The 26,682-nt window shown below is 48.6% G+C and overlaps 1 protein-coding gene across 1 annotated transcript in view; it reads right to left on the minus strand.

Moving 5' to 3' along the window:
* CSMD2 (CUB and Sushi multiple domains 2) overlaps positions 1-26,682 on the minus strand; it is a 540,846-nt gene that overhangs the window by 288,177 nt on the left and 225,987 nt on the right. The window contains 3 exon segments of the mRNA XM_042948549.1: positions 8,847-8,971; positions 9,673-9,760; positions 14,799-14,876. Coding sequence (XP_042804483.1) covers positions 8,847-8,971; positions 9,673-9,760; positions 14,799-14,876 — 291 coding nt within the window.

Genomic DNA, 26,682 nt, shown 5'->3' on the forward strand with positions numbered 1-26,682 from the left:
CCCTGTCAAGGCCACCCCATGAGGTCTCAGAATGTCTGCACCCAAGGACTCTGCCAAGGCCCCCAGCTCAGCCTGGTGCTGGGCACCCAGAGTGATTTCAGTGCTAATCAAGTACTTCCCAATTCCTTCCCCACGCTCAGCACATGTCTGAAACAGGCTTTTGACTGGAAGCATAAAGATTCAAGGTGAATTAGAAGAAGTGCTCTACTCAAGTAGATATAAAGTGTTATCAATCACAGCTTAATCTAATTAAGCTCTTTAAAATAGCTTCTAAACTAATTAGATTAAGTAGTGATTGATAACAGTTAAGGTACTACATTGTACCTAGGTGTTTGCCTCCTTTAAAAACGTGTTCTTTGGTTCTGGCCACATCATTCTTCAATGTTAGCGCTCAGCTATTTTAATAAAGAGTTCTATGAGTCTGTTCTGTTGCTGCCCACATGGCAATTTATCCTAATTGTAGGCAAAGTGCCTAACAGTAAAGAAATAGTGGGCAAATTCAACAAGCTTAAGTATATAAAATGAAAGTGGTGTCAAACCTGGTTTCCTCTGATGGGGCAAAATATCCTAGGGCTCCTCTCTGCATGTGGATAACGGCCATGATAAACCTTTCCCAGGAAAGCCTTCCTTCCAGGGCCTGGGACGCAGGTTCCACAGCCCCTGGACATATTTAATCTGCTCATTTCATGCACTCATTCCTGCACTCACTCATTCCAACATTTATTGAGTGCCTATTATGGGCCAGGCAGAGTGTGGGGAGAGAAAAATATCTAGGACACAACTCCTCCTCTCGGAAGGGCCACTGGCAAGTGGAGGAAATAGGTATGAAAACAGCTACGATCAAGTGGAGCGAATGCTGCCAGAGGGTGATCTGTAAGTGGCCATGGTTCAGAATTGCTCCTTCTCTATGAGTTCAGTGCCTTCAGCAAGGATGTTCCTTCTGGTGGCTCACCCTGGTCTTGCACCTGAAGCATCTTTTCTCTCATGAGCTCCAATGGCGGTTGAGTCAAGTTTGAACAAAGCCCTAGGGGAACCCTTTACTCCATTCCCTTCATGTACATCTGACTGTGCCTGTAATTCTGTGCTGGGAAACTCTTGGATTCGCAGACTGTACTCGAGACAACTGGGCCTGAAGGCAGCCCACCATGAGGAGGAGAGCACAGGCTGTGGAGTTTACCAGCTTAGCCTTCTGGATTTTAAATCCATTTGCTGGTTGGTTAAGCCTGGTGAGGTTGGAAAGCCTCTCTGATCCTACTTCATCTGTAAAATGGGGCTAGTGATACCACCTCATCAAGGCATGGTGAGGATGAAATTAGATGAGATACTGGATGTGAAGACTCATTCAGATCCTGGGACATCAACAATATTCAACAAAGGGGACTGTCGGACTCCTGATGCCATGTTCATTCCTTTCTCAAGGCCAAAGATCTTTTTCCTACTTTCCTTGGTTTCTTTACATAGGATTCATTACTATCCAAATTAGAAGAAGACCATCAAAACCAAAACCATGATCCCACCCACCCTTGCGAAGAGGACTTGGGGATTTAGAACCCTAGCCCTGCAGGAAATCCCTACAGATCCACTAGCAAGCACCATTTATACCTCTTCTGGAAAGTCAGTTTTTGTTGCCTCAAAAGCCCTCAGCTTCAGACTCAATTTATCCTGTACTTGTTTCTGAAAATTAGATGTGTTTGCATTCTGTTGAAACATGCTGAAGATCATTAGAGAGAACAGGTCAAAAAGGCATTTACCACTTTAAGGGGCTTGAAGGGCTTAAATATTACAATGTTCAGACAGTTAACACGGGGCACCTTAAGATAGGTTCAGAATAGAGCACTTTTCCCCTCTGCTGTCTGGATAGGGTCGGGGGTCTGTGGACAGACAGACATCCCCCTGAGCAGCCAGACCCTGGGATCCCACCAACAAATGGACAGCTCATCGATGCCACCCACACAGGCTGGCAAAATGGTAGGTGTTCGGACAAGGTCTGAATAAATGAATAAACACATGTTTGTGTTTCTCTATCTGCCTTTTCCCATCAAATGCTCTTCTGGATAACTTCTATGAGAGACTTCTCCAGGACGTTTCATGCCTAAGCTATACAGATAGCAACCCAGGGGAGCTTAGGGAGATACCACCGGGATCCAGAGCCAATTCTGGCACTGAAACAACTAGGCACCAGAAAGGGAGCTACTCCAGATGCTAGTGCCTCTGATCTTCGGTCTTCTCCCCAAATCTTATTCCCACCCTATTCCATGCTGCCTTGCCCCACCTCTCCTGCTACTGACCTTCCTTTCTGCCCTTTCCCCAGGCCTCTCAAACCAGGTTCCCAGCACCAATTCCAAGGCAAACAAACCCTGACTGGTAGCTGCAACATCATTCGAAACCTCCCATCTACCTCCTGCCTTGACTGCAGCCTGTCTCCTTCTCTCCAGGCTGGTGTTTCCCCTGCAGCCCTCTGCAGTGGAGAGCTTTCTCCCACCCCCCAGTATTTCCTTTCGCAAATGTTTGCTGGACCCCCTAAGAAACTCTCCTCTGATGTTCACTGAGATCTCACCCCACAGACACCAACATTTTCTCTTTAGCCATAAGTTCCCCATCCTCTCTTCTGTCCTTATCTAACTTTGATTCCACAGTCCACCATTATGATCATTTTCTTACAGACCCACCAAAGTCTCTTGGCTCCTTTTTGCTTTTATCAGCCTGGATGACAGCAATCATGGATGAACCCCTCAACCTACATTCTCCAGGCCCTGTCCCCATACAACAGACTTTTGCTAAAGGAAAGGCACATGAATAGGAAGATTGATACCACTATTAATTCATGATTACCCACCCCAAAAATCCTAGATATTGCCCGGTGACTCTGCCATTAACTCTACACTCTTCTCAAAGACTTAAGCCTTCTACATGCCCCCATACCTCTCACCCTTCCCCTAGCCTCCCCACACTATCAGTTGATGACCTTGCTTTAGTCTCTGTGGATGAAACAGAGGACATCTGGTGGGCATAGCCTCTCTCTCAGCCCCCAAATCTGCACTCCTGTCTGCTTTTGTGCTCATCTACTTCTTCCCTTCAGATTTCAACAGAGAGATGGCTCCTTCGCCTTTCAGAGGCCAGCCCCTCCTCATGAGATCTGGTGTCCCTGCCCAAGGTCAACCATGTCCATGAGCGTAGCCAGGGCCTGCTGTTCTGGGACTTAGGAGAGTCCACCTGTGAGATCTTGAACTCCATCATTCCATTCTTTCCCCTGTCGCCTCTATATGCAGCAGAGTTACTAGGTTTCAATGCTCCTGTTGTCCTAACATAGGCCCCTCCAGCCCTCTGGTTCCCTCATTTCTCCCTGCCTACTGATCCCTACCTGGCCCTTCCTTCACTACCCAGTCTGGACCTCAATACTCTTACACCCTCAATAGTCTTATATCTGCCATTGATGAATTCTACCATGTAGATTCATGGTTTCCATGGTAATTGAAGCTTCAGTGCAAGTTAGCCCTCTCCCTTATCTGTGTTCTTCTTTGACAATTTCTCACAGAGGCAACTTCAAACATTTGCCACTCAGTTGAGCCACTTAACCCTATGCGTTGGTTTCTGGTCTTTGCTACATTTGACCTCTCTGGAGAATCTGACCCTACAGCTCCTTCTCTCTTTGTGAAACTCACATTTGTTGGCTTCTGTGTTGCCTCTTTGCTCTTCTCTTACCTCTCTGACTGATCTTTCTCAGCCTCCTTCTTGTTCATTAACTCCTCAAAATTAGTTGTCTAAATCTGGGTAAAGAATGTACATTTGCACATTTCCTGAAAATTGTCTGTGAGTTTACAATTAAATAATAATAAAAGTTACTAAAAAGTGGGGGAAGAGGGTGTTCTTCTATGTGGTTCCATCCAGTATACTGACTCCAAAGGATGTACAGGTGCCATTTTCAAGTAGGATAGAGACTTTGGAGTCAGGATTTGAATCACAGCTCAACCCATTAGCTTTATGACCTTGGGCAAGAAGGTTGACCATTCTAAGCTTGAGCTAACCATAAAATATGGATATTTCCACTTTCTTCACAAATAAATTATGAAAAATGCATACTGCAATGCTTTATACAAGTATAAATGGTGTAATAAATGGGAGCTTTATCATTAATATATATATATACACACATATGTACGAATATATATAGATATGCATATCTATATATATACATAGATATATAGATATACATATATATATGTATATCTATCTATCTATCTATATATATCTATATATGTATATCTATATCTATCTATCTATCTATCTATCTATCTATCTATATTCTGGCACAGTCACCTAGGGGTAATAACTACAAAGGAAAGGAGAGGAGAGGAAGGTAGGGGTAGGAGTGGTAGAGGAGAGAGAGGGGAGGGGACAGGAGAAGAGGGGATAAAAACAGAATTCTGAACAACATTAGTGTTTAAGGAGTGGGCCTGAGAAGCTGGTCCAGTGAAGGCCACCAAGAAGGAAGACAGCCACCTGTTAATTTTCATGGCATTTAATTCCGCTGATTTGTGCCATATTTCCCACGTTTCACTCCCATCTTCCACTCCCATCTTCTGAGAATGAGGGAGATGATTCAGAGCATTTTGGTCATTTTCCCTGTGCCATATGGTATGTTAACAGCAAGGCTGCAACTTGTACTTAGGTCTCTGAGTCTTGAGTCAGGTGTTCTATCCACCAAAAAGGCTTTTTTTCTAAACAGATACACAAGTAAGTGTAAATATATATGTATGTATATACATATATATTTGTACAGCAAATAGTTGATTTCTCCACACAGGAAAAAAAATAATGTATGGTTTTCTGTCAAGTATCTACTCTATGGCTCACTAACTGTATCTCATCTGGGGCTGGTACTCAGTTCTTATTCTCTGTCAACACCAATTTGTGGTCACAAGAAACCAGGCCTCCAGGTCTCCTGGTTGTCAATTTGGTCCTCTTCGCTCTATTAGTGGCTTACAAACAGTGTTCCCTAGAGCCTCAGGGTCCCTCTGAGGTAGCCTAGAGGCTGCTCAGAGGGAAGGGGAAGCCCCAAATCCCCTTCCCCTACTTCAATGGAAGAAGCTCCATTTGTATCTGTTTTATTTATTAGGCTTCTGCAAAAGCTTATTTTTAAATATTGGGCTCTGTATGTAAAATAAGTCCCACAAGCTCTATATTTTATGACCCCGCCTCTATCTGGGGCTGAAGAGAATGAGTAGGTTTCACGTTGACCTCAGTGTACTTTGGATGATCAAACTTGTCTAGGAGTCAAATTAGAAACTTCTTCTTCTTTTTTTTTTTTTTTTTTTGGAACTTATTTCTTTGGTGGGACTGAAAGAAAAGAAAAACCTGTGAATACCTAATTTCAAATTTCAAAATGAGGGCACAGTCCTATATTGCTCATTCATTTCAATCACCGGTTCATTCAGGTCATCCTTCAACATTTGTTGAGAACCTATTATTTGCCAGGCCCCATGTTTTAGTAGAATTAATTGTGTGGAAAATGAATATTTAAAATCAAATCATATTTTAAATGCATTAGAGGAAAAATAATACCACTGTTATTAGTGGTGAATCCTCTTTAGAATATGATCTTTTTGATAACCCGCTTATTAGTGGAGCTATCCTGGAATTCAAAGAGTTTTGTCCCTTTTTATTCTTAAAGTGGGGTTCACTTAAACTTCAACAAAATATTACAATTATGATAGTAATTCTAACTAATTAAAAACAAGAAAATTTTTTAAAGGAAAAACTTTCAAAACGGCCAAAATAAGAGGAACCCTTGAATCTGATATCTGTCTCAGCCCTTGGCCTTCAGGGAAGCCGGAGGGGAGGCCATCCAAGTCCAAACCCAGGAGGGTTTGCCTATCTCTTCCTGCTTTCCAATGACCCTGGAGAGAGAAAACAGGAGGGGGTAGTGGCATTCTAACCTGGGCTGAGAATCCCCTCTCCACCACAGTGGGTGCTGGTCACCTTCCATAAAATGGCTTGTTTAAATTTCGCCATCACTAGGGAGAGGAGGTTTTGTTTTCTTAATTCACAAGTGAGGGCCCTGTGGCTAAAAATGATGCAGGAACCTGTCCAGGGCCAGCAACCTAATAGGCAGCAGAGTTGTGATCTACATCAAAGTCTGTGTGCCTCCTGAGCTGTGTGATTGCAGGAAGATTGGCCAAGACCGTGAGGGAAGAGACTTCTAAAAATCTGTGAACCGTAGAGGCTGAGGGTGTGCTCCCAGGCTGGGGGAAGCTGTGTGCAGACAGAACTCAGCCGCTGAAACTAAACTGAAACTAAACACTAGTGTGCACAAGCCTCGCAGGCACACCAGGATCATCTCCCAGGGAGTGCTTTCAAAGCCACCACCTCGTCTAGTCCTCACGCTAATGCCATGGAGTCATGGTCTATAATCCTTGCCTTTTAGCAGAGAGAGAGCGGGGCGGGGGGGTGGGGGGGGTGGGGGGGGCGGGGTGGCGGGGGATTCAGAGAGGAGAAGAAACTAGTTCAAGGACACCCAGCTAAAAAGTGGTGATGGCTGGATTTGAATGCAGTTCTGACTGGCTTTGTTTTCCATGATTTTCCTCCGTTTCCCAGGGGCAGAGTAGGAAATGAGAACGGATGTGTGTAAAGCTTAGCCAAAAGCTCAGTTAACAGTGTGGTGGAGAATTTAGAGTCCGGTGTGTCAAAATCACTGGAGATGACCTGAGTGGGCCACACAACATGTCTGGAGAAAAAGATAAGTGGATCACTTGACTGTGAACTTCCTTCTGAAACACCAACCCTTCCCTACCCCGGGCAAAGTCATGTAAACTACCACTGTTACTAAGAGAATAGTTTTTCACCAATGAAAAAGTCTTGGGAGAGATCAGATTCCACTACTGCCTAAAGGCATTGTTATTCTGGCTCCTCAAAAGGAGTTTTGAAAGAACAGATTGGCCAAGGTTCCCTTGGTCCTCAGACTTGATAACTCTATGCCTCTCTACACAGCTGGTTTCTTGGCTCCCTGGAAATGGAGTGTTTGCTATCTGATTATTCATTAATTCAATCATCCATTCAGCATATGTTATGGAACACCTACTATGTGCCAAGCCCTGTTCAAGGCAAGTGAACAAAACAAAAGTCCTTGCCCTATAGAGCTGGTGTTCCAGAGTGAGGATGTTCATTTTCTTGTCAAGCTCTTCTCGATTCATTCGATGTTTCCATATCCACAACTCCACCTGACCACATTAACACAAGATGGGCAGGGTAGGTACCATCATCTACAGTTACAGGTAAGAAAATAAGCTCAGGGAAAATAGATGATTTGCCAAATTGCCCATGGCTAGCTGGTGGCAAAGCTGAGAGTTATACCTAACGATTCTTCTTTGGTTTGCTTTTAAAAATATCTTAGCTAAGTGGAATCTTTGAAATAATATAGCCAAGATCAGTGGGAACAAAAAGTACATTATTAATTGTGGCTCATGGCTGCCTCAAACTTGAGTGAGAATTAATACATTTAAGGCTTATTTCAAGGGGGTTTTCATGACCCTCTTCCAAGATCACTCATCAACACGTGAAAAAAAGGAAGTGGGTCTCAGCTCCAACCCAAGCCCTTTCTCCTGGATCCCTTTCTGTGCATAAATTTCATCCTGGTGTGTAAGCCTGGAGAGAGGCCAAGCATCTCCTTCTCAAACTAGGAAGGATCCAAAATATAACTTTATGGTGGGCGGTGCACCTCCTTTTCCAAAGGGGCACTCAAAAGTGCAACTGTTGGGGCACCTGGGTGGCTCAGTCGGTTAAGCAGATGACTTTGGCTCAGGTCATGATCTCACCGTGTGTGAGTTTGAGCCCCACATCAGGTGAGCATAAGCCTCACTTCGGGTGAGCTCAAGCCCCATTCTTGGCCCTGTGTTCTCTCTCCCTGTCTCCCTCTCTCTCTCTCTCTCCACCCCTCACTCGTGCTCTCTCTCTCTTAAAACAAATAAATAAATAATAATAAAAAAAGAGCAACTGTTGGCTTTGTTCACAAACTCCAGAGAGGTTGCTTACTCTTGCACCAAGAAGCCATCTCCAGTCATGTGCACAAACAAAAGAGAGATGCACACAGAGAGTAAAAATTAAAAGCCAGCTAATGTTGTCCTGGGGGATGAGGCCAGGGGCTTCTCTACCACACAGGCAGCTGCTGTCCTGTCCCAGTGAAGGAAAACGTTCAGGATACTATTTTAAGATTTGGGGGATGGGGGCTAGGCCAGGCCAGCCTCAGTCCATGTGATAGCTGAGGATGTGGGTGGCAGGGCGTTTGAGAACAAGACGACCATGTGTGGGGTTAGAAGATTCCCATGGAGAAGTGTTCTGATATCATGGTCCACATTGCTCCTGCCTCGCTAAGAGCATTCTTCTAGAGTTGATAGGTCTGTTTATTGCTGAGTATGTAGAAAGAAACAAAGGCATTGAGAAGGAGGGTTTGGGGTGTGTATGTGTTATAATGAAGAGATTCGGGGTGGCATCATACAAGGTGACCTCCCTTCCCATCTAGGTATAGCTGTGATGTCTTTGTGCAACGAGTTAGCAACCTGCTACAATGGGTCTTCCCCATTAGACTGTAAGGTCCATGCAGGGCAGGGGCCATGTCTCTCGTCCCCACCTCTGTATCTCCCGATCCTAGTACAGGCCGTGATATGAGAAGATGCTAACTAAATGTAGTAAGTTAATTAGCCAATGAACCCAGAGCCCAAGGCCTGGGGAGCACTGAGTGTGAGGCGGGCCCGTCTGGATGAGAGCCTGGACCTCAGGGACCAGGAGCTGGGCTCCATCCTGCACACGCAGCCCAGCTCCTGGCCGGCCTCCCTTTCCCAGGGTGCCCTCACCTCGGCAGACTGGCCTGTGGTCGCTCCAGGCCGCAAACATGTCGCTCACTTTCATACAGGTGATCCGCTTGGACCCTTGCAGGTCATAGCCCTCGCTGCAGGTGAACTGGACGCTGGATCCTAACCTGGGAGACAAGGCGTGTCTGTGAGCTCAGCCCTGGGCCTGCCGGGCCCACCCAAGTGCTTCCCGTTTCCACAGAGAAGTACCACACCAAACGTTATTTCTCCTCTGGCCTTTAATCTCTACTCCACTGCTTCATCACTTGAAGTCTCCATTGAAAGGAACATCTGCTCCTTATCGTCTTTTTTTTTGGACCATTTAATGGTTTTAGGATTGAGTTAAAAGGTGACTTTTGAGCAAAACAGTCATGCTCTAAGATAAGTACCAATTAGGACAGCTAAGAGTGGGCGGATGATACCCATACACTTTAATGAAAATGGAGGATTATGGGAAGATGCCTTGATTATTAGAAATTCTGCAAGATGCACCATCTTGGGCCCCTGGATCTCCAGATTATGGGAGACATAAGCTGCCTGCTGTCACGTCATTACTGATGAGGGCAGTTCTTGTACCCCAGCGATAGGTGTGCTGGCTAACGCTGGCAGGCTGTGGCCCTTCCCTTCTCCTTAAGGCTACAGGCAGTCTTCCCAGGACTGGCCCAGGAAAGAATGCCAGAGGCCATGGTTCTTCCTCAGAAAGTGTCTGTTCCTGAATCCACACTGTCCTCTGCTTTGTATCTCCAAGAAGATCAGCCCCTGTCTCCCCCACCCCCAAACCAGGCCACCCACCCTTCTTGCAGTCAGAAAGTTCCAGAACAGGTCTTACCTGAAATCCGAGCCTAGTCTTTTGCCCCTTTCAGGTATGCCAGGGTCTGGACACATATTATGCCCTTGGGACACACCAACCTGAGTTACTACAAGGCAAAAAACAGCACAAACAGAGATGGGTAATCACAGGAAGGCACAGCTGGGGCAGTGGCTCAGGGTGGGGGGTGGACACAGAGACAGAATGAGGCCCTGCTCCGTGCGGCTGTGTGGGGCTGTGGGGTCTCCTGGGCTCAGGTTTTACGAGCATGTAAGGTGGGGAGGTGCTTTTGACAAATTCCTTTGCGAGCCAAGTCCAAGTGAAATTCATCAAGAGCATTTGGGATCAGAGGCAGGCACCCCAGACCGGCAACCACCCCATTCCCTCATCCCACCCCAGCGACCAGAGGTGGACGGCCCTCAGCCCCCAGTGACCTCCTCACCCTGTGCTTCGGATCCAGGGGTGGTGACTCTAGATGAGATGATCACTCCCAACCTCAGCCCCCAATGGAGAAATGACTCAAAGAAAGTTAAATAAAAGGTGGATGTGTGATCAGGAACGGTAAAGAATGTACGAGAAAGCTGCAGTCTGAGGTTCAAAGCAGGGACTTTAGCTCAAAAGTGGATATTTCTGCCAAGAAAACTCTTCCCATCAGACGCCTTCTCAAGCTGAGTAAGCAATAACCAGAGCACCCCCTGTCCAATGCCACCGGCCAAGGGCACCAGCGGAGATGGCCCTGGCGGTGGTTCTGGCAGATGGTGTGATGCTCTCACACTTGCCAGCACCCAAGTTCTGTTTACACAACCATGTGCAAAGTCATCTCTGCCAAAGGAGAAGCCTGGTCAGGGGCGGCGGATACACACAGTTTTCTCCTGTCTCCAGTGGACAGGGTAGAAACCCTCCAGCCCCTGCTGGCTTACTGTTCTCGAGATGCTCATACTTATGAGGCTGGAACTCTCTCACACCCCTGGATTCCTGGCTTTCGGGATGACCAGGAGCTGGGGCCAGGCACACAGCTTGGCCAGAGGACTTCCGTTCAAGGCCTCACCACTCCCATGATCCCAACAGCACCCTCAAGACAGAGATGACGGGGGGTCTGCAGCGACATTCTCTGAGTTGGCTCGTGTGCCTCCTACCCACTCAATGCCCCACAATATGAGCAACGGCTCCAGTCCTCACCCACTCACCCACTCACTCATTCCCGCACATGAGTGCACAGCAAGCATTAATTGAGCACCTAGTGTGTACAAGACCCTAATTTAGATACCACAGGAGATGCAACAGTCAGATGTCAGAGATGACCACTGTCCTCAAGGAGCTGCCAGCCAAGTGAAGACGTGAAATAGAAACAAACTGCAGAACCACGATGGGGAAGTGATGAAAGTGGCAGCCACAGGGAGATTGAAAGGGAAGACCCATCTTCTGTTGCTGAAAAGAATGGAAGGCTGCCTAGTAGAGGTGCCATTTAACATGGATCCTCTGAGACAGCAGGATTTGAACACATGGTGACAGAGGAATGGCAGTTCAGACAAACAGAGGAGCATGAAGGGTGAAGCGAGGACATGGAAACAAACGTGAGGGTTGCCTAGTGTGGCCAGAATAGGAGAGAGGGCGCTGAGTGGTGTGGAAGGGTGGGGGGTGATGCTTCAGAGGTCAGACTTTTCAGGGGTTAGAGTCTGATCCTAAAAGTGATGGGGAGCCACTGAAGAGTCCTGAGGGGGAAGGGCACAGTAGGATGATCAGGGGGATGCCGGTTCCTGTGGGACAAGCGGGGGAGTGTTGTGCCTGGCGGTGGGGACTGATGTGAAGGGATGGGAGTGGACGTGGTGAAGAAAGAATAACCAGGGGTCATGGAAGACTAACTCGTGGGGGGAGGGAGCAAGGGATTTCTTCACCTGGGGACCTGTGAAGCCCCATCTTAGACTCACTGAGTCCGGAGCTCATTTCTACAGTTAGAAGGCTGGTGTAGACCCCGTTCAAACCTCCAGGTACTACTGGAGTAGTAGTGTGGCTGGCCAAGGGGACCTGGGGATCTGGACAGACTGTACACAAGCCAGACTCCCGGTGTCTTCCTGGCCGTGTGGCTTTGAGCTCAAGGCCTCTCGGGCAGCCTCCCTTTCTCCAACATTCCATAGGGCCAGGGTAAAGCCAGCCACTCCCAGCGGGCACTAGCCCTACACCATCCCCTTCCTTGCTAAGCCTCTCCTTCCAAAACTTTCCTGTCCAGGACCCTCCAGGCTGGGATAATAAGATGGAAGTGCGGTCTCCAAACCCAGAGCAAGCTCCTGCTACCCGGAGCCTCAGTGTTCTGCAAACAATGGGAAGGAAGGAGACAACGGGTCCTCTGGGATCCCCAGGGAGGCAGAAAGGCTCTGTTTTAAGAAGATGAGGATGTCAGTCCTGAGCTGCGCGTGTGCTTTATCTAAGCCAGCCTCACCGAGATCCACCCGGTACTGAGGACTTGTCAGCTAAGCATTTGCCTTCCTCAGGCTTGGCCCACTCACCCCTGCCCACGGACCACACCCATCCCAAAGTCCCCGGCGCCCACCACATGGGAACCGTGCCCAGCCGGTAGCACATTAACACGGTACAGCAGTTTCCTGCCCTATCACTCGGTACTCAAACCACCCAGGGAGCAGACAGAGCAAAGGCTTTGGGATGGGGATGCAGCTGGACCAGAGAGGAGAGGCCACGGCAGTACCCACGTACCCAACCACAGCCCTGCACATGCGCAGCCAACACTGCCCCCCCACTCCTTAAACCGCCCCCTGGAAGTAAGGCTCAGGCACTATCCTGGAAGGTACCAGCCCAGGGGTAAGTGCTCACACCCCCTGCCCCCGAGGCCCTGTCTTCCTGGGAGGACTGAGAGCAAGGACTTCCAGGCTCCCCAGGAAACAGGCAAAGGTAAGTCTCAATGAGCACTTTACTGTCTGAGTTATGGCATCAAGAGGGCTTTCCCCTCTCTTTCCTTAATCCCAGCCTCCCCCGCCTATTCAAAACCAGCTGCTTATTGATTCACTGTTGGCTACAGAGGGATGGAAGAGAAGGGAAAGTGGACCTCACCCCCCAAACCCACAACACACTCAGAAAAGCCATGCCTCCCACCCAAAGGGAAGGAGACATGGACACATGGGCAGTCAGGGCTGTGGCCGGGGGTTGGTGGTGCCCACGGACCACCTCGTGAAGGCAGCAAGTGGGGTCCAGGATAGGTAAGTGGGGCCCACTCTTTGCCTGAAGTTCAGGACATCTGTCCACAGGGAATGTGGGCAGAACACAAAGGGCGGGACACCTGCAGACATTTGGTGGTGCCTCCTTGGCAGCTGAGCTGTGTGCCCATCCCTCCCCGAGGAAATCTTAGAACGGAGACCAGTGTCTTGTAGTAGAGAGAAGTGTATTTTTTTTTTTTTTCCAGAGTCTCTGCATTATTTCGTTAGAATAAGATTTCTTCATCTTTCTGAGAGAGCTTCCGGCACCTCTGAGTAGCTACTGAAAAGCATGCCCCGCCCCCTGCCCCCGCAAATGCACTCACAATACCACATGTAGTTTTTAGCTAGTTCACAGACCTCTTTAAGTCCTAGGTCAAGATGGCCCATGTGAGATCCGACAGCACCCTTGGGAAGAAGGGAGGGTAAGGTTTTGCATCCCATTTCACAGATTTGGAACCTGAGACACCAGTGCCTGGGGTACCACGTCACCTGAAAACACACTGGGATAAAAACTTGCTCTCCAAACTCTGGGCCATTTCCCTGAAGTTTGCTTCTGGCTCCCGGGCAAAGTCTGAAATGAACTCATGCTGACCTCAGTTCGTGTGCTGTCCTGTGGCTACAGAAACAATGAGCCTGTGAGGGCCAGGGCCGTGGCTGGAGCCTACTCTGCAGACTCCTGGCCTAACCCTTGGCTCTCTGCACCCCTTCCCCTGCTCCTCTAGCCCACCACAGAAGCTGGTGGCAGAGGGCTCCTGGCTGCCCTCTGCCATCAAGGCCAGAATGCTTGGAGCTGATGGTCCCCAGAGACAGAGAGTGGAGACTTGAAAGACCAGAGAAAATGCCACAGCCAGGCCCAGTTCGGTCGCGGCTTCTCCCCCCCCCCCCCCCCCCCCACCACCCCTGCTCCCTGCCCACATCTGCACACACAGCTCTGGAGCCACCACCGGCTGCTCTCCATCCCTCTCAGGAAGTACTTTCAGCACCTCAAGGCAAGGGAGCATGTAGAGGTGAGGTGAAAGGAGGTTAAGACTAAGGGGAGAAACAGAAGGAGCGGACAGCAGAGAGGATGCAGAAGAAGGAGGGAGGGGAAATGGAGGGAGAGAGACGCAGAAAGGCAAAGGAAGGGCAGAGGAGGTAGAGCAGAAGAAGGCCAGTCTTCTGGGGGGTCCCAGACCAGGGAAAACTCTCTACACTCACCTTCGAACAAAACTGGATTCTTTGGAAAATCTCCAGTGCTTTCACGTCCAGCCTTCTGGGGTGGCCCAGAACCTTCCTGAACCCCTTCTTATGCTCTAGTCTAAGAGCCCATTAGCACAGGCTCTAATCCGTTGTTTCCAGGGTGACATTCCAGCCCATTCCCCAGCCACTGGGATTTTATCTTTCAAACACCAATAGCAGAAACATGTTCCCATACACAAAATCTTCCCATGGCCAAGCACAGAGACCCCAGCACTGCCCCACAGGCTTGAGCACAGGAGCCTACCCTCTAGCCGGCTCTTTGCCCTGCCAGATCCAGGGACCCTGGTGCAGGGTCTTGCCCTGGGAGCTGGACTTGGGCCCCTGCAGCCTCCAAGATCCCAGCTGGGGGTGACTGACTCCCAGGCAAGGAACAGAAAGAGGACTGTCTTAGCAGGTGGAAGTGATCAAAAGGAAAAATAAAGAGAGAAATGTAGCAGTAATGACTCCCTGGACTGCAGTTACAATGGGAAGTGAGGGAGAAAGAGGAGGAAGGAGGGAAGTGGGGAGAGGAGGGGGAGGAGAAGGCAAAGGACAGACCCTGGGGCTGCTCACTGGCCCATAGGTCAGCATATCCATGTGCAGAACCCAGGACGGAAGGAGGCAGGATTGAAGGGAAATCATTCCAGCATCATCTGGCTTCCCCGCGGTCACAGCGCCAGCGGGTCTGACCCCAAGTGAGAGGCTCGGCAGGCAGACACTTACACACAGATGTCTTCTGGCTGTTATCTTTGCTGGGCATCAGCTTCACACCTCGAGACTTCAACTCAATTTGCTTCTTGACTAGAGAGGAGGTAAGAGGAAAAACAGTTTAAGTTGTTATCTGTGACTGGGGATGGGGTCCTTCTAGAATGATCCCCTCTCTCTTGGCTTGGGCGGGTCAGAGCCAGAAGTGCCTCTGGGTGAGGATATACCAAATTGTCACCCTCCCTGTATCCACACCCTTTGCAATGTGACTTTATAGTTCTTTCCATTAAAAAGATGGAGTCTATTTCCTCATACGTTGACTTTGGGTTTGGCCATTGGGATTTTGGAGGTCCTGACATGCCTGAAGGCTTGAAAATTGCCTGCCAGATCAGGCTTGCCCTCTCACATCCCTGCCATCACTGGGAGAAGACAGGGCTGGTCCCAGGAGGATGAGGAACATGGGGAGCAGAGCCAATCAGCTTTGCCGAGCCCAGCCTATACTAGCTGACCTACTGTGGCCAGGGGAAGCTGAGTCCTGGAGGTCACTGGCAGATGGTGCCTGGCTCATCCAGGTGGTGGCCCCATGACTGAATTGGGTTTTGATCTCATCTCTAAATCCAGTCCACAGCTCATCGGGAGTCTGCTACATAGCACAGAAAAAGCACCAGAGCCCAAAGTGCACAGTTCCCAGGCCATTCCTCTGAACCTATCCACTTCCTTTGTGTCTGACTGCCCCCATTCCCCAAGGCATTCTGCTGGCCTCTAAGGGCTTCATCCTATCTTCAGTTATACTGCTGGGTGCATGTGCCCCAGACCCCCATGCCACCTCCCAGCTGGCCCCTGCCAGGTGACCCAGCCCCTCTCAGATGGGTATCCAGCAATGGTAGTGGCAACTGCGACCAGGCACTTCCTATGTGTTGGACCCTGGGCTAAATGCCTTTCAAGTTCTCTACTTGTATGAGCATCCTTGACTTGTCTATTTCCCCCACACCCACACACGATCTATCAGGATCCTTCAAACCCTTCCAAGTACATCCCAAGTGCAATTTCCACATCGACCACCCTGCTCCAGGTCTCTGGTACATCTCCCCTGGTTGCCGTGACCTCCCATCTTCCCCGCCCCACATAGTCTATCCTCAACACAAGAGCCAGAGGGATCCTTTTAATACATAAGTCAGACCATATTACATCTCGCTCAAAACTCTACAGCTGCAACTTGCCTCTCGTATAAAAAAAGCCAGAGTCTTTTGAGTGGCCTTCACAGACCAATCTGCCCTCCCAGCACCTCTCTGACCTTATCTTCAACCTCAATCACTCTTCTCCAGCCACACAGGCCTCCCTGGTGTTCCAAAAATATGTCAGGCATGTTCCTGCTTCAGCCTGCTAGTTGAATGCTCTTCTAAAATGCTCTTCTCTGAGGGTATCTTCACGACTCTCTTCCTCTTTTTCCTGGAAGTCTTTGTGCAAACACCAGTTCCTCAGAGACCTTCTCTGACCACTGTTCACAATTACATCGCACCCCAGCTCCCCTGCACCATTCGCTACTTTATCTCCCTAACTTTCTAACACACTGGCTCGTTTACTTCATGATTTTTTGTCACCCCGCATTGCTGCGTAAGTTCCATGAAGGCAAGGATTTTTGTCTTTTGTTCACTGGTGTATCCTCAATGCCTGGAATAGAGCCTGGTACATGGTGGGCCCTCGATAATCATTTTGTGTGCTCCTTATATGTTCAACAGCCTTGACCTGTGGTTACTATGCCTACTTGATGGATAATAAAATTGTGACTCAGGGTGGCTCAAGTGATTTGCTATAGGTCACACAGCCAGGAGGCAGCTGTGTTCTTGGCTGAACCTTAGCATCTTCTCTCGTGACCTGGCCCCAGAGCAATCCCCTGAGGGGTCCCGTTAGCCTCCAGAATCTCTCCCCTGCCCCAGCTCAGGCCCAGAAAACTCAGGTACTCACTCTGCATACAAGGTAACATGCCAGTCCTGAAACTAAAGCCCACAATGATCAGACATGCAGGAGCCCATCTCTCCGTCCCCGACAGCCCCCAGCTCTGCCTGCATCACGAAGTTCCCCAAGGGTTTGTCCCCTGGCAAGCTGCTTAAGCTGAACGCCTGATCAAATTCAGTTACTACCACAGAGTCACTGCTTCCCAACGTGCATTCAAACCCTTTTTATAAATGTGCATTACTCTCCATGTGTATCCAGCAGGAAAATTTCCAATGAACACTAACGTGGACCCATTATCAAACAGAGGGTATTAGTAGGGAAACATGCATTATTCAAGCCTATCTAATACAGTGCAGCAGGGGGGAAATTCCTCTGATTCAGTCATCCCTAAGAGAACAGGACTGGTCCCAGTACTGTAGGGATAGTTCAAGCTCTTCTCCCGGATGTCCCAGCACTGGGGCTGGGGTGGGGAGTGGGGCCTCCATGACTCAGTGCTTCCTACTCAAGGTGAGGTCTGTGCAGATGGCTCCAGGCACCTGGCCAACAAGGAGGTGAGAGTCTTTCCAATAGCCTCGTTTCACGTCCTAGTGTTCTCTGGAGGAAGGGAGCTGAGGAGGGACCAGTGCACCAGGAATGCCATTCCCAGCACCAAATGCTACTTGAGTTTTCCTTGCAGCTGCTGAAGGGGGAGCATGAGGTGTATGTGGACATGAAGGGGTGGCTAAGAGGGAGCCCTTCTTCCTCTCTTCTCATGGGTGCACTCAGGAAGAGGCTCCAGAAGGAATCCTTCCAATTTCTGTGCCCACCCTTTCTACTCAGTCTTCTCCAAGACGGGCTGGGTAACCAGACTGGTCAGTGCTTTATACGCCTGGAGCAACAGTTAGCAGTGGATAATGTCACCATCCTCCCAAGCAGGAAGGAGCTCCTGCCCTCCCTTGTTTCCTTCCTTCTACCTACCACAGGATGGAACTTGTTACAGTGGCAAGAAAAAGTGAACAAAAAGGAAACTGGAAAGCTTCAGGGAGCTTCTTAATTTACACATAAACTTTGTGAGCACTTAGTCCTCTGAGCTGGTCTCAAAGCTGTGTCGCCCATGCTGTCTGTGTGCACCACACACAAGCCTGGGGAAGGCAGGGGCCGTCCTCTCTGGACAGGATTCCTCACACCAACAATGGAGTCTCTAGAAAATGTATGTCCAGGTCCAGCTGGCCCAGGCCCAGGTTCTGGGGAGGGGAGCCCATACAGTGGGCCCACACCATCCTAGGAGCTGACAAATGGGTCAGGAAAGTGTCCTTGGTTGGGGCTCAGCCCTGGGCAAAATCCACATCACTGGAGATGTTAGCATCAAGAAATCACCTCCGTATGTTGGGGTCTCAGTTTTTGAGCAAACCCAAGGAAGTGGCCACACCCTGAATGATACATAGCCAATTTGTCTTTTAAACAGTTTGACCAAGTAGATGGTGAGTGATCAGGGAAAAAGGAACACCATGGGAAGCCGGCCACAAAATGGCTCAACAAAGAACTAGCTGGGTAGACCAGGTACGAAGCATTAGAGAACAAGGGCAGTTCTCCTTCTAGATCTCCACAGTACACTACTGACAGACGAAATAAATGAAGGATAAAGTAGCAAGGACCTACAGAATTTCTGGCATGTATTCATTCACATTGTTCGTTCATTCATTCATTCATTCATTCATGGAGCACCCACTAGTCTAGTGCCAATGATATTACACTGGAGCTCCAGTCTCTAAAATGGATTCTGTAACCATTCTGCATCTGTTGACGCACTGCAGATAAAATGGAACCCCGGGGCTGGCTACACTTGAACGCATACCCCCGATGAACACATGCTTGCACATATATCCGTGCACACGTACACATTCGCGTCTACAAGGGCATGCCCTCAACGACACATTTGTGTACTCATGTACACATGGCTACAAACACATACAAAATAGAATTCACACTTGTACATGCTTTTTCACTGTATGTGAACAAAGTCAGGGCTCCCAGAGAAGAGTGCTGGCTTTAACTGGTTGATGGAAATCTTACTAGGTACATTCATCTCTTCCGAATGATAATGACTACAGGAGACTGCCAGGCTGCTCCATTCATCCTTTATATTCTGGTTAATTACAAGACATTTCCCCGCTGTTGTAAAGGTTAGCGGGACACATGGTACACATTTAGCTAGAAGAATCTGGCAATACAAATGCCTCTCTAGTCTGCAGCATGAGTTATTGGGCTGAGCTAGCAGGAGACAAGGACCTGTTAGTGGAGGAGGGGAGGTGCTCAGCCTGTCTCCAAGGCTCTGGGAATCACGAAGCAAATGGAACCTGCAGCTTCTTCTCGCCCCTGTGAAGCCAGACTTGCCTTCACAAGGGGGGAGCCCCTGCACTAACCCCGATCACTCCCCTTTGCCCACCACTTGGCTGTCCTGATGGCTGGACATCCTTTCATCTTCCCACACCTGTTCCTTCACCACACCCAGTTCAACCAACCTTAGAAAAAATTTCCAATGCATATCTTTCTTTCAGGATTCTAAACTCACTCTTTTTTGCTTGGATTTTATTCACTCTCTGTAAACCATTCCCCAAAATGTTGTAGGGCATGAGCTCCTCAAAACCGGAATCTGATTTTTCCCTTAGAAAACTTGGTGGGTATGCATCTTGCACTCTGCCCCTCCCTCATCATTGAGGGCCTGCCTCCTGCTTGGCCACCAGCCCTGCACAAATGCTTGCATTACTCACAGTTCTCTGCTAGATGAAGTCAGTATCTAGCACACTGGCTCCTCATCTCACTCAGATCTATGCCAAAGATGTAAGATTTGCTGCAGATGCCCAAGATCTAATGCTTCAAGGTACAGACTATGGAAAACAACAGTGGGAAGAGCAGTGATATGGAACAGAGCTGGGGAAGCCTCGATGTCACAAAAGTTGAGGTGTCTGTTGCCAGGTCAGTTGACCTGAAGGATAAATATAAAACCACTGCACCAGCTTTGACCAGGATGTTGCCAACACACAAAGAGTGAGGCTTGGGAGCACCATTGCTGCTACTGTACTGGCACGTTCCATGGTCATGGAAGGCTTCAAGAAGATTAGCAAAGCTGTTAATCCGGTGGAAATCAGAAAAGGTGTGATGTCGCATGTTGATGCTATTGCGGCTGAACTTAGGGAGAGGCGAAAGCTGTGATAATTTCTGAAGATACTGCTCAGTTTGCTACAGTTTCTGCAGATGGAGGCAGACAAATTGGCAGCATCATTTCTAATGTGATCACGAAAGTTCAAAGAGCATTCTCACAATATAGGGCAGGAAAACCCTGAATGATTAATCAGGAATCGGAGGCACAGAATTCTACTAAGATTCCATAATCTCCTTACTTGAATAATACATCCAAAGTTCAGAAGTGGAAATTCCAGGATGCTTAGGATTTCCACCGTCTGGCCCATGGTACCCACTCTTGATACTTCCACTGCCCAGTGGAAGTCTTTGGTTATGACTGCTGACAATGCTCTCAGTACACTCTTTTAGAACAGGATAAAGCTGACTTTCAGGTTAAAGGAGCCCAAGCTCCAAGTTCTAGCGTCACAGAAGGAACCCACAAAGCTGCTGCTATTGATGGTGTGGTGTTTGGAAAAGAGAGCCGGACTCTGAATTTTTAAGCTATTTTGCTTCAATGACTTACGAAAGGTTGGAGAGGTTATTGTAACTGAAGATGATGCCACATTCTTACGAGGGAAAGGTGACAAGATTCAAAATGAGAAATGTTCAAGGAATCACTACTGGTGACCATGGAAAAGAAAAGTTCAAGGGACACCTGGCTTTTGCTTCAGATGGCATAGCTGTGCTGAAGGCTGCCGGGAAAAGGGACGTGGAAGGGAAGGAAGAGAAACAGTCACAGGTGCACTGGATGATACAAGACCTGCTGCTGAAAAAGGCACCGCCTGGGTGCTTTGCTTTGGTGCCTTCTAGGCTTGAATTCACTGCTCCCGCTAATGAAGAGCAAAAAATTGCTACAGGAACAATGAAAGAACACTCAAAATTCCAGCAGTGACCACTGCCAAGAATGCAGGTGTTGAAAGATTATGGATAGTTACGAGAATTATGCACAGTTCCTCAGAAGCTGGTTATGCACTATGCTGGGTGATGTTTTCATCAGTGCAGCCACGGGTTGTAAGATGTACAAAGCAACTAAAGGTTCTAAGAAGTACTTTGTTGGCTGCTGCTGGTGTGGCCTCTTGGTTAATCACAGCAAAACTCATGGCCACTAGATTTCCTGAAGAAGAAAAGGACCCCAGCATGGTAGGTGGCAGGCAGGGGCATGTTCTAATTTCTACAATAGTGCTTTGCCATTGTTAATGGGCTGCAGGGTGGTCTTCACAAGCAACTTCTAAGAAGCCAGCTGGAGAAAACGACCAGAAGAAAGATGTTTAAAGGAATCCCTATGGCCATCGGTTGTTGGTTTCAGTGGTCTTGGCAATGCCGTTTTCTCTACCTGGCACATCTTTTCCCCTCTTCTCTGTGTGGCTACCTCTCATTGGTAAAGGCCTGAGTCAACAGCCATCTCCTCCTGTGGTTGTGTCTACACCTTGAGGAGAAGTCACTGCCCTCACAAGACTTGGTTCAGACGTGTGTTGAAACCCGTATCACACTGCAACATCATGTCCTGTTCTCCCAGCTATTTGTCCCCCGAACTCCTATGTCTACGTTCTGTGACTGACAGAGGCCAGCACACAGACAGTTCCCTTGAAGAGTCTGATGACTGAGTGGATGAATAACCAACTGTTAGAAGAATATGTGCTTTGGATTCATTTCCTGGCAAAGGAAGTAGTTACACTTGAAAGCAGGTGAGGTGAGGGGTGCCGTATTTTATGTTCAGGATGTTTTCAGTTCAGGCTCATTGTGACTGAATTTAGAAGCTTGGCTTCATAGACCCCAAGCTCTGGGCTCCTGAGCCTGGTAGCAACAACCCTGTGATTTGTTCAGGGGCCCTGGAGGCACAGAACCTAAAAAATGAGGCTAGCAAGGGTTTAGCAGCTTAGTTGGTGGACAGGAATAGGACGGAAGAGTCTCAGCGTGGACCACAGGCTGCCTGAGGCACTTCTGCTCTGGTCTGAGACTACAACTCAGTCACAAGCAAGAAAAAGACAAGTTCATGTGGAAAACAGAAGCTTTGGTTTGTTACTACAAAAAGCATCTCGATAAATGCAAATTGGTTTCCAATGGACAAGTTTATTCTGCAGACAATTAAGATCTGGAGTTGGACTTCTAGAAAGCAGAAGGGCCGATTCTCTTACTGTGGAATATCTCCCAACTGCTGGTTACCAGAGTTAACTTGACAAGATAGGCAGTGGGAGGGACAGCAGAGTAGGGCTAGGATTTGGCTGAAGGGGGGGGGGGGGCAGGCAGTTGACAATGACCGTCACCTCAGAGTGGCAGCAAAGATCCCAAGTCTGAGAAGCCAGAGCCGCCAGCTCAATCTCTCACTGCACAAGGGCTTCCCCATATAACAGGGAGACTGGTGACTGGTGGAGTCTGAGGCTTGAGGGTTCCATTTCCTGTGTACCTGCCATGTGCCGGATATTGCGACAGGGTCTCCTTTTAATCGCCAGTAGGCCCGTGGGGTTAATATTATTCCCTCTCTGCAGACCAGCAGGGCAACAGTGCAGTGTGCTGCCCTCTCTGCCAGGGAAGACCCTCACCAGTTGTGATCATTGACCACTGGGGGCATTTAAGAAAGGCTCTTCTCACTGCCGTTCCTTGTAGGCTTAAAGAGAAAGCAGGAAAGCAATTAACGCTCTGAGAAGGACTGAAAATAGCCCTTGCCCGGAGGCAGAAGGATTGATTACATAACCTCAGTGGTCTCCCAGAACTGGAAGCAACCGTGATTTCTGTGGTTGCCAAACACTTCTGGTGCAGGAGCCTATGATTACGCTCTTAGGTAAATGTTTACTACGCAAAACAAATCAAAGAGCAATGGCTCTGGTTAACATTGGTGGTGTGGGGGGTGAACCTGGGGCCCCACCCACACAGTCCCTATCCAAAGAGCTGCTGGGAGAACCCCTCTGGCCTCCAAGGAACTCACTTTGCAAACCACTCTTTTGGGCTTGCCTCTCTCAAGTTACAACCGTTATGAGGAGGTCTCCTGCCCAGAGAGGGGATCGGTGGCCTCTGACTGCATGCTGCCTTGAGTCTTCACATCTCTCTCTCCAGCACAGACCCTTGTCTGAGCTACAGACTGACAGACCAGCCAGCTTCCTACTAGACAGCCCCCCCACCCCGCCCCTGAAATGCCAACAGTCCCAGAATCAACGTGTCCCAAGCAAATCCACTCTCTTCTGCCTCTGCCCTATACCACCTTGGTTAATAGCCTCATTTTTTTACCCGCTCACTCAGGCTAGAAACCAAAGGTTTAGGCCTGAGTCCTCTGCCTCCTTCCTCCACCCTTGTTACTCCTGGATCTAACGAGTCCAGGAAAGTGACCATGGGAAGGCCTCTTTTGGTCTCCCTCTGCCTCTGCCTCTGCCTAAACCTTGGATCCTTGTAGTCTCCAAATTCTCAAAGGCTCTTAATTGTCCTCTCATTTTCATCTGAGAGCAATGAAAGATCTTCCTAAAATAAAATGTGATCACATCTCCCTCTTGCTCAAGACTTCTGATCCCCTGTCTTCAGGGCAGCTTTTCACAGTGTGACCCCTGCCTCCCTCTCTGACCCCAGAACCCCCTGCCCTCACTGCTGACCTGTGTCCTGGACAGCAGGCTTCGTGCTCAGTCGGCACATGTTTTCATTGAAAGGCCTGGGAGCAGGTGTATTAGGCTGTGGGCCATCTGTCTCAGCTGCAGACTGCCCAACTCTGGCCTGCCAGCACTACTGTGTCTACAGATAATTCGTACGTGAATGAGGCTGTGTTCCATAAACCTTTATTTACCGACGCTGAAATGTGCATTTCATACAGTTGTCATGTGTCATGAAATATTCTTCTTCTGATTTTCTGCTTCAATCTTTAAAAACAGATGGCTGCATCTGGCCTGCAGGCTGTACTTGACCAACTCCGCTCTAGACGCACACAGGTGTCTGGGGTTCCTGAGACTCAGCGCTTTCATATTCTCTTGCCTCTGTTCTACCTGGACTGCTCCTCATGGTCTGCGTGGCATCTCTCCAAGGCCCATACTGATGTCACCGCTACATTTTTTTTTGACTTCTTTAAGTGCTTCCAGCAAAACTAATTGCTCCTTTATGTCTTATCCTAGAACCCTTCACTGGGCCTCAATTATAGCTCTTATCTTGCTGCCCACAACTTCTAGATTTATGCCTGTTCCTCTCTTTAACTTGTCCTGCTTTGTCCTCCTTGAGAGCAGAGCGTGGCCTGGCCATGTCCACCTTTCTCTTCTTCCACATGGTACTGGTGTCGCACAAGAGTGCTTGTTAAATTCAACACGCTCACCTGCTTTCTGACAGCCGGCTTGAGGCACAGTCACACTACAGCCCTGATGCCCTGGTTCCCTGTAGTCGTAGTTAAGATCGTGTGTGTCCAGGAATAGCCCTAAATTCTGACCGGACCGAGACAGGAATGGAATGCACCGTGCTTCAGGTTATTTGTTTATTCGTTCAACTTATGATTTGTTTTCTGAGAAAAGAACTGTCCACCGATACAGTTCGGGGGTTGTAATTATTAGCTCTGAAGTGCCATAAATCACTTGAGACTCTAATGCCATAAAGCTGAGCGCTGTTAAGGCTGACCCTGTGCTGCTGTTTCCCCAGGTCCAGTCCTCACACCTCTCTGGTCTGCTCTGTGCCAGAAGCCTGACCTCTGTGGACTGCTATGGCAAGGGGTCCCGCTGGGAAGGCTCATAGTCTCCCAGGGCACACAGCAGGCCCACACAGCAAGGACTCTGCTCCTTATTCCTGGCTCCTTTTGGGTTGGCAGATGGGAGGCACAGCAGACTTGAGGGAGAGGGAGAAGAGAGAGATCAGGTTACTGATTCTGGCCTCCTCTTCCTGCTCTGGTTACTGATTCCAGGTCCTTGCTGCAGTGCTTGTTACTGATTCCCAGGCCTCTCCTCCTGCACTAGTTACTGACTCCTGGCCCCCTCCTCCTGCTCTAGTTACTGATTCTGGCCCCTCTTCCTGCTCTGGTTACTGATTCTGGCTTCCTCATCCTGCACTGGTTACTGACTCCTGGCCCCCTCTTCTTGCTCTGGTTACTGATTCTGGCTTCCTCATTCTGCTCTGGTTACTGATTCTGGCCCTCTCTCCCTGCTCTGGTTACTGACTCCTGCCTCCCTCCTCCAGCTCTGGTTACTGATTCTAGCCCCTCTTCCTGCTCTGGTTACTGACTCCTGGCCCCCTCTTCCTGCAGTGGGTTGGCAGTGGTCAGGCTCCTCAGTTCTGCCAGGTAGTGCCTTTTCTACTCCCTCTGGCCCTTTCCCAGTTGTGGCAAAGCCCTCCCTGCTGCGTGGTGCCCGAGGGCCTCATCATCCCTGCGTGTTCCTTAATTCCATCCTATCCTTTGTAAAGGGTCCCATCACTAAACCCTCTTCGGTGAAAGCCAGGCAGTATGCCTTCTATCTCCTGCTAGTCCCCTGACTAAAAGCTATCTCTGCCATGCTTTTGTGCTATATTTACAAGCTGAAAAACTTTGATTATTGTAGTCATTCCAAAGTTTCCTTTCCTTCAGGGCAGTGGTTCTCAATGGGGGTGGTTTTTTATGCAGGGATCATTTGGCAACATGGGGAAACTTTCTGGTTATCATGACTACGTGTGTTGTGGGGAAATGCTATTGGCATCTAGCAGCTCGTGGATGGAGGCCAGGGATGCCGCTAAACATCCCCAAATGGTCTGGATGACCCCCCACAACAGAGAACTACCCACACCACTAAGTCAATAGTGCTGAGGTCAAGGAACCCTGCTTGAGTCCTCAGTTGAGTTACTAAATGATTACTGTATGCGCTTTGCACTATGTGCCCTCAGTATGGTGAAGACTAGAAAAAGAAGTTCCCAGAGTAAAATCACTTATTAACACAATATCTAAGCCCCCGTATATAAGCACGCCAGCTGCAGACGAATACTGCCGGGGTGCAAGTCTGCCTCCCACACTATGTCGATGAGACCTGGAGCCGGTCAGGAGTCCTCTCTGAAACCCTGGTTCCTCATCTGTAAAATGGGGCCAAGGGTAGTTCCTCCTTCACACACTTGCTGTTAGCGCTAAATAAAGTAATAAACGCCAAGTGCTTGAAACCTAGAAAGCCCTCTGTAAACACTGACACATATGAATGTACAACCTCGTTTGGGGCTGTATTAAGGGACACAGAGAGAGGACAGGATAGGGCCTCCTCTTGAGAAGTTCGTAAGTAAAGCAGGTTTTCAGGTTGTGGGTTTTTCCCTGCTATAGCCTTGTGAAATTAATTTACAGGTTGCAGTTAACATTAAAAATTGGAAGTTTTCAGGGTGCATCACGCTTAGTAAGGATAAATACCACTTGGTGACATTTTCCTTTTAGTTCTATAGATAGATGTGAGGACTGGGTTGTGATAGAAAATGTACTTCTTTACAGTGGGATGAGATTAACAAAACATAGTTGAAAAGCCACCAGTTGAATAGGAAAGATAAGGCACTCAAAACACCATTAAGAGATGGCCCTCTGGGTTTGCAGAAAACTCACATGAGCCTGTGAATGAATTCAAGCTTCCCCACTTACAGCCTGTGTGATCTGTGTGTGTTGGGCTTATTACACAACCTCTCTGAGCCTCAGCTGCTTCAGCGGAAACGTGGGAATTAAAATGTATTTTTTTTAATGTTTATTTTGAGAGAGAGAGAGAGAGAGAGAGAGAGAGCAAGCACACACACATGCATGTGGGCAGAAAGAGAGAGAGAGAGAGACTGAGAGAGAATCCCAAGCAGACTCCAAGTACAGAGCCTGACTTGGGGATCGATCTCACGAACCATG

Source organism: Panthera leo, chromosome C1, assembly GCF_018350215.1.
Source record: "Panthera leo isolate Ple1 chromosome C1, P.leo_Ple1_pat1.1, whole genome shotgun sequence".
Lineage (NCBI taxonomy): Eukaryota > Metazoa > Chordata > Mammalia > Carnivora > Felidae > Panthera > Panthera leo.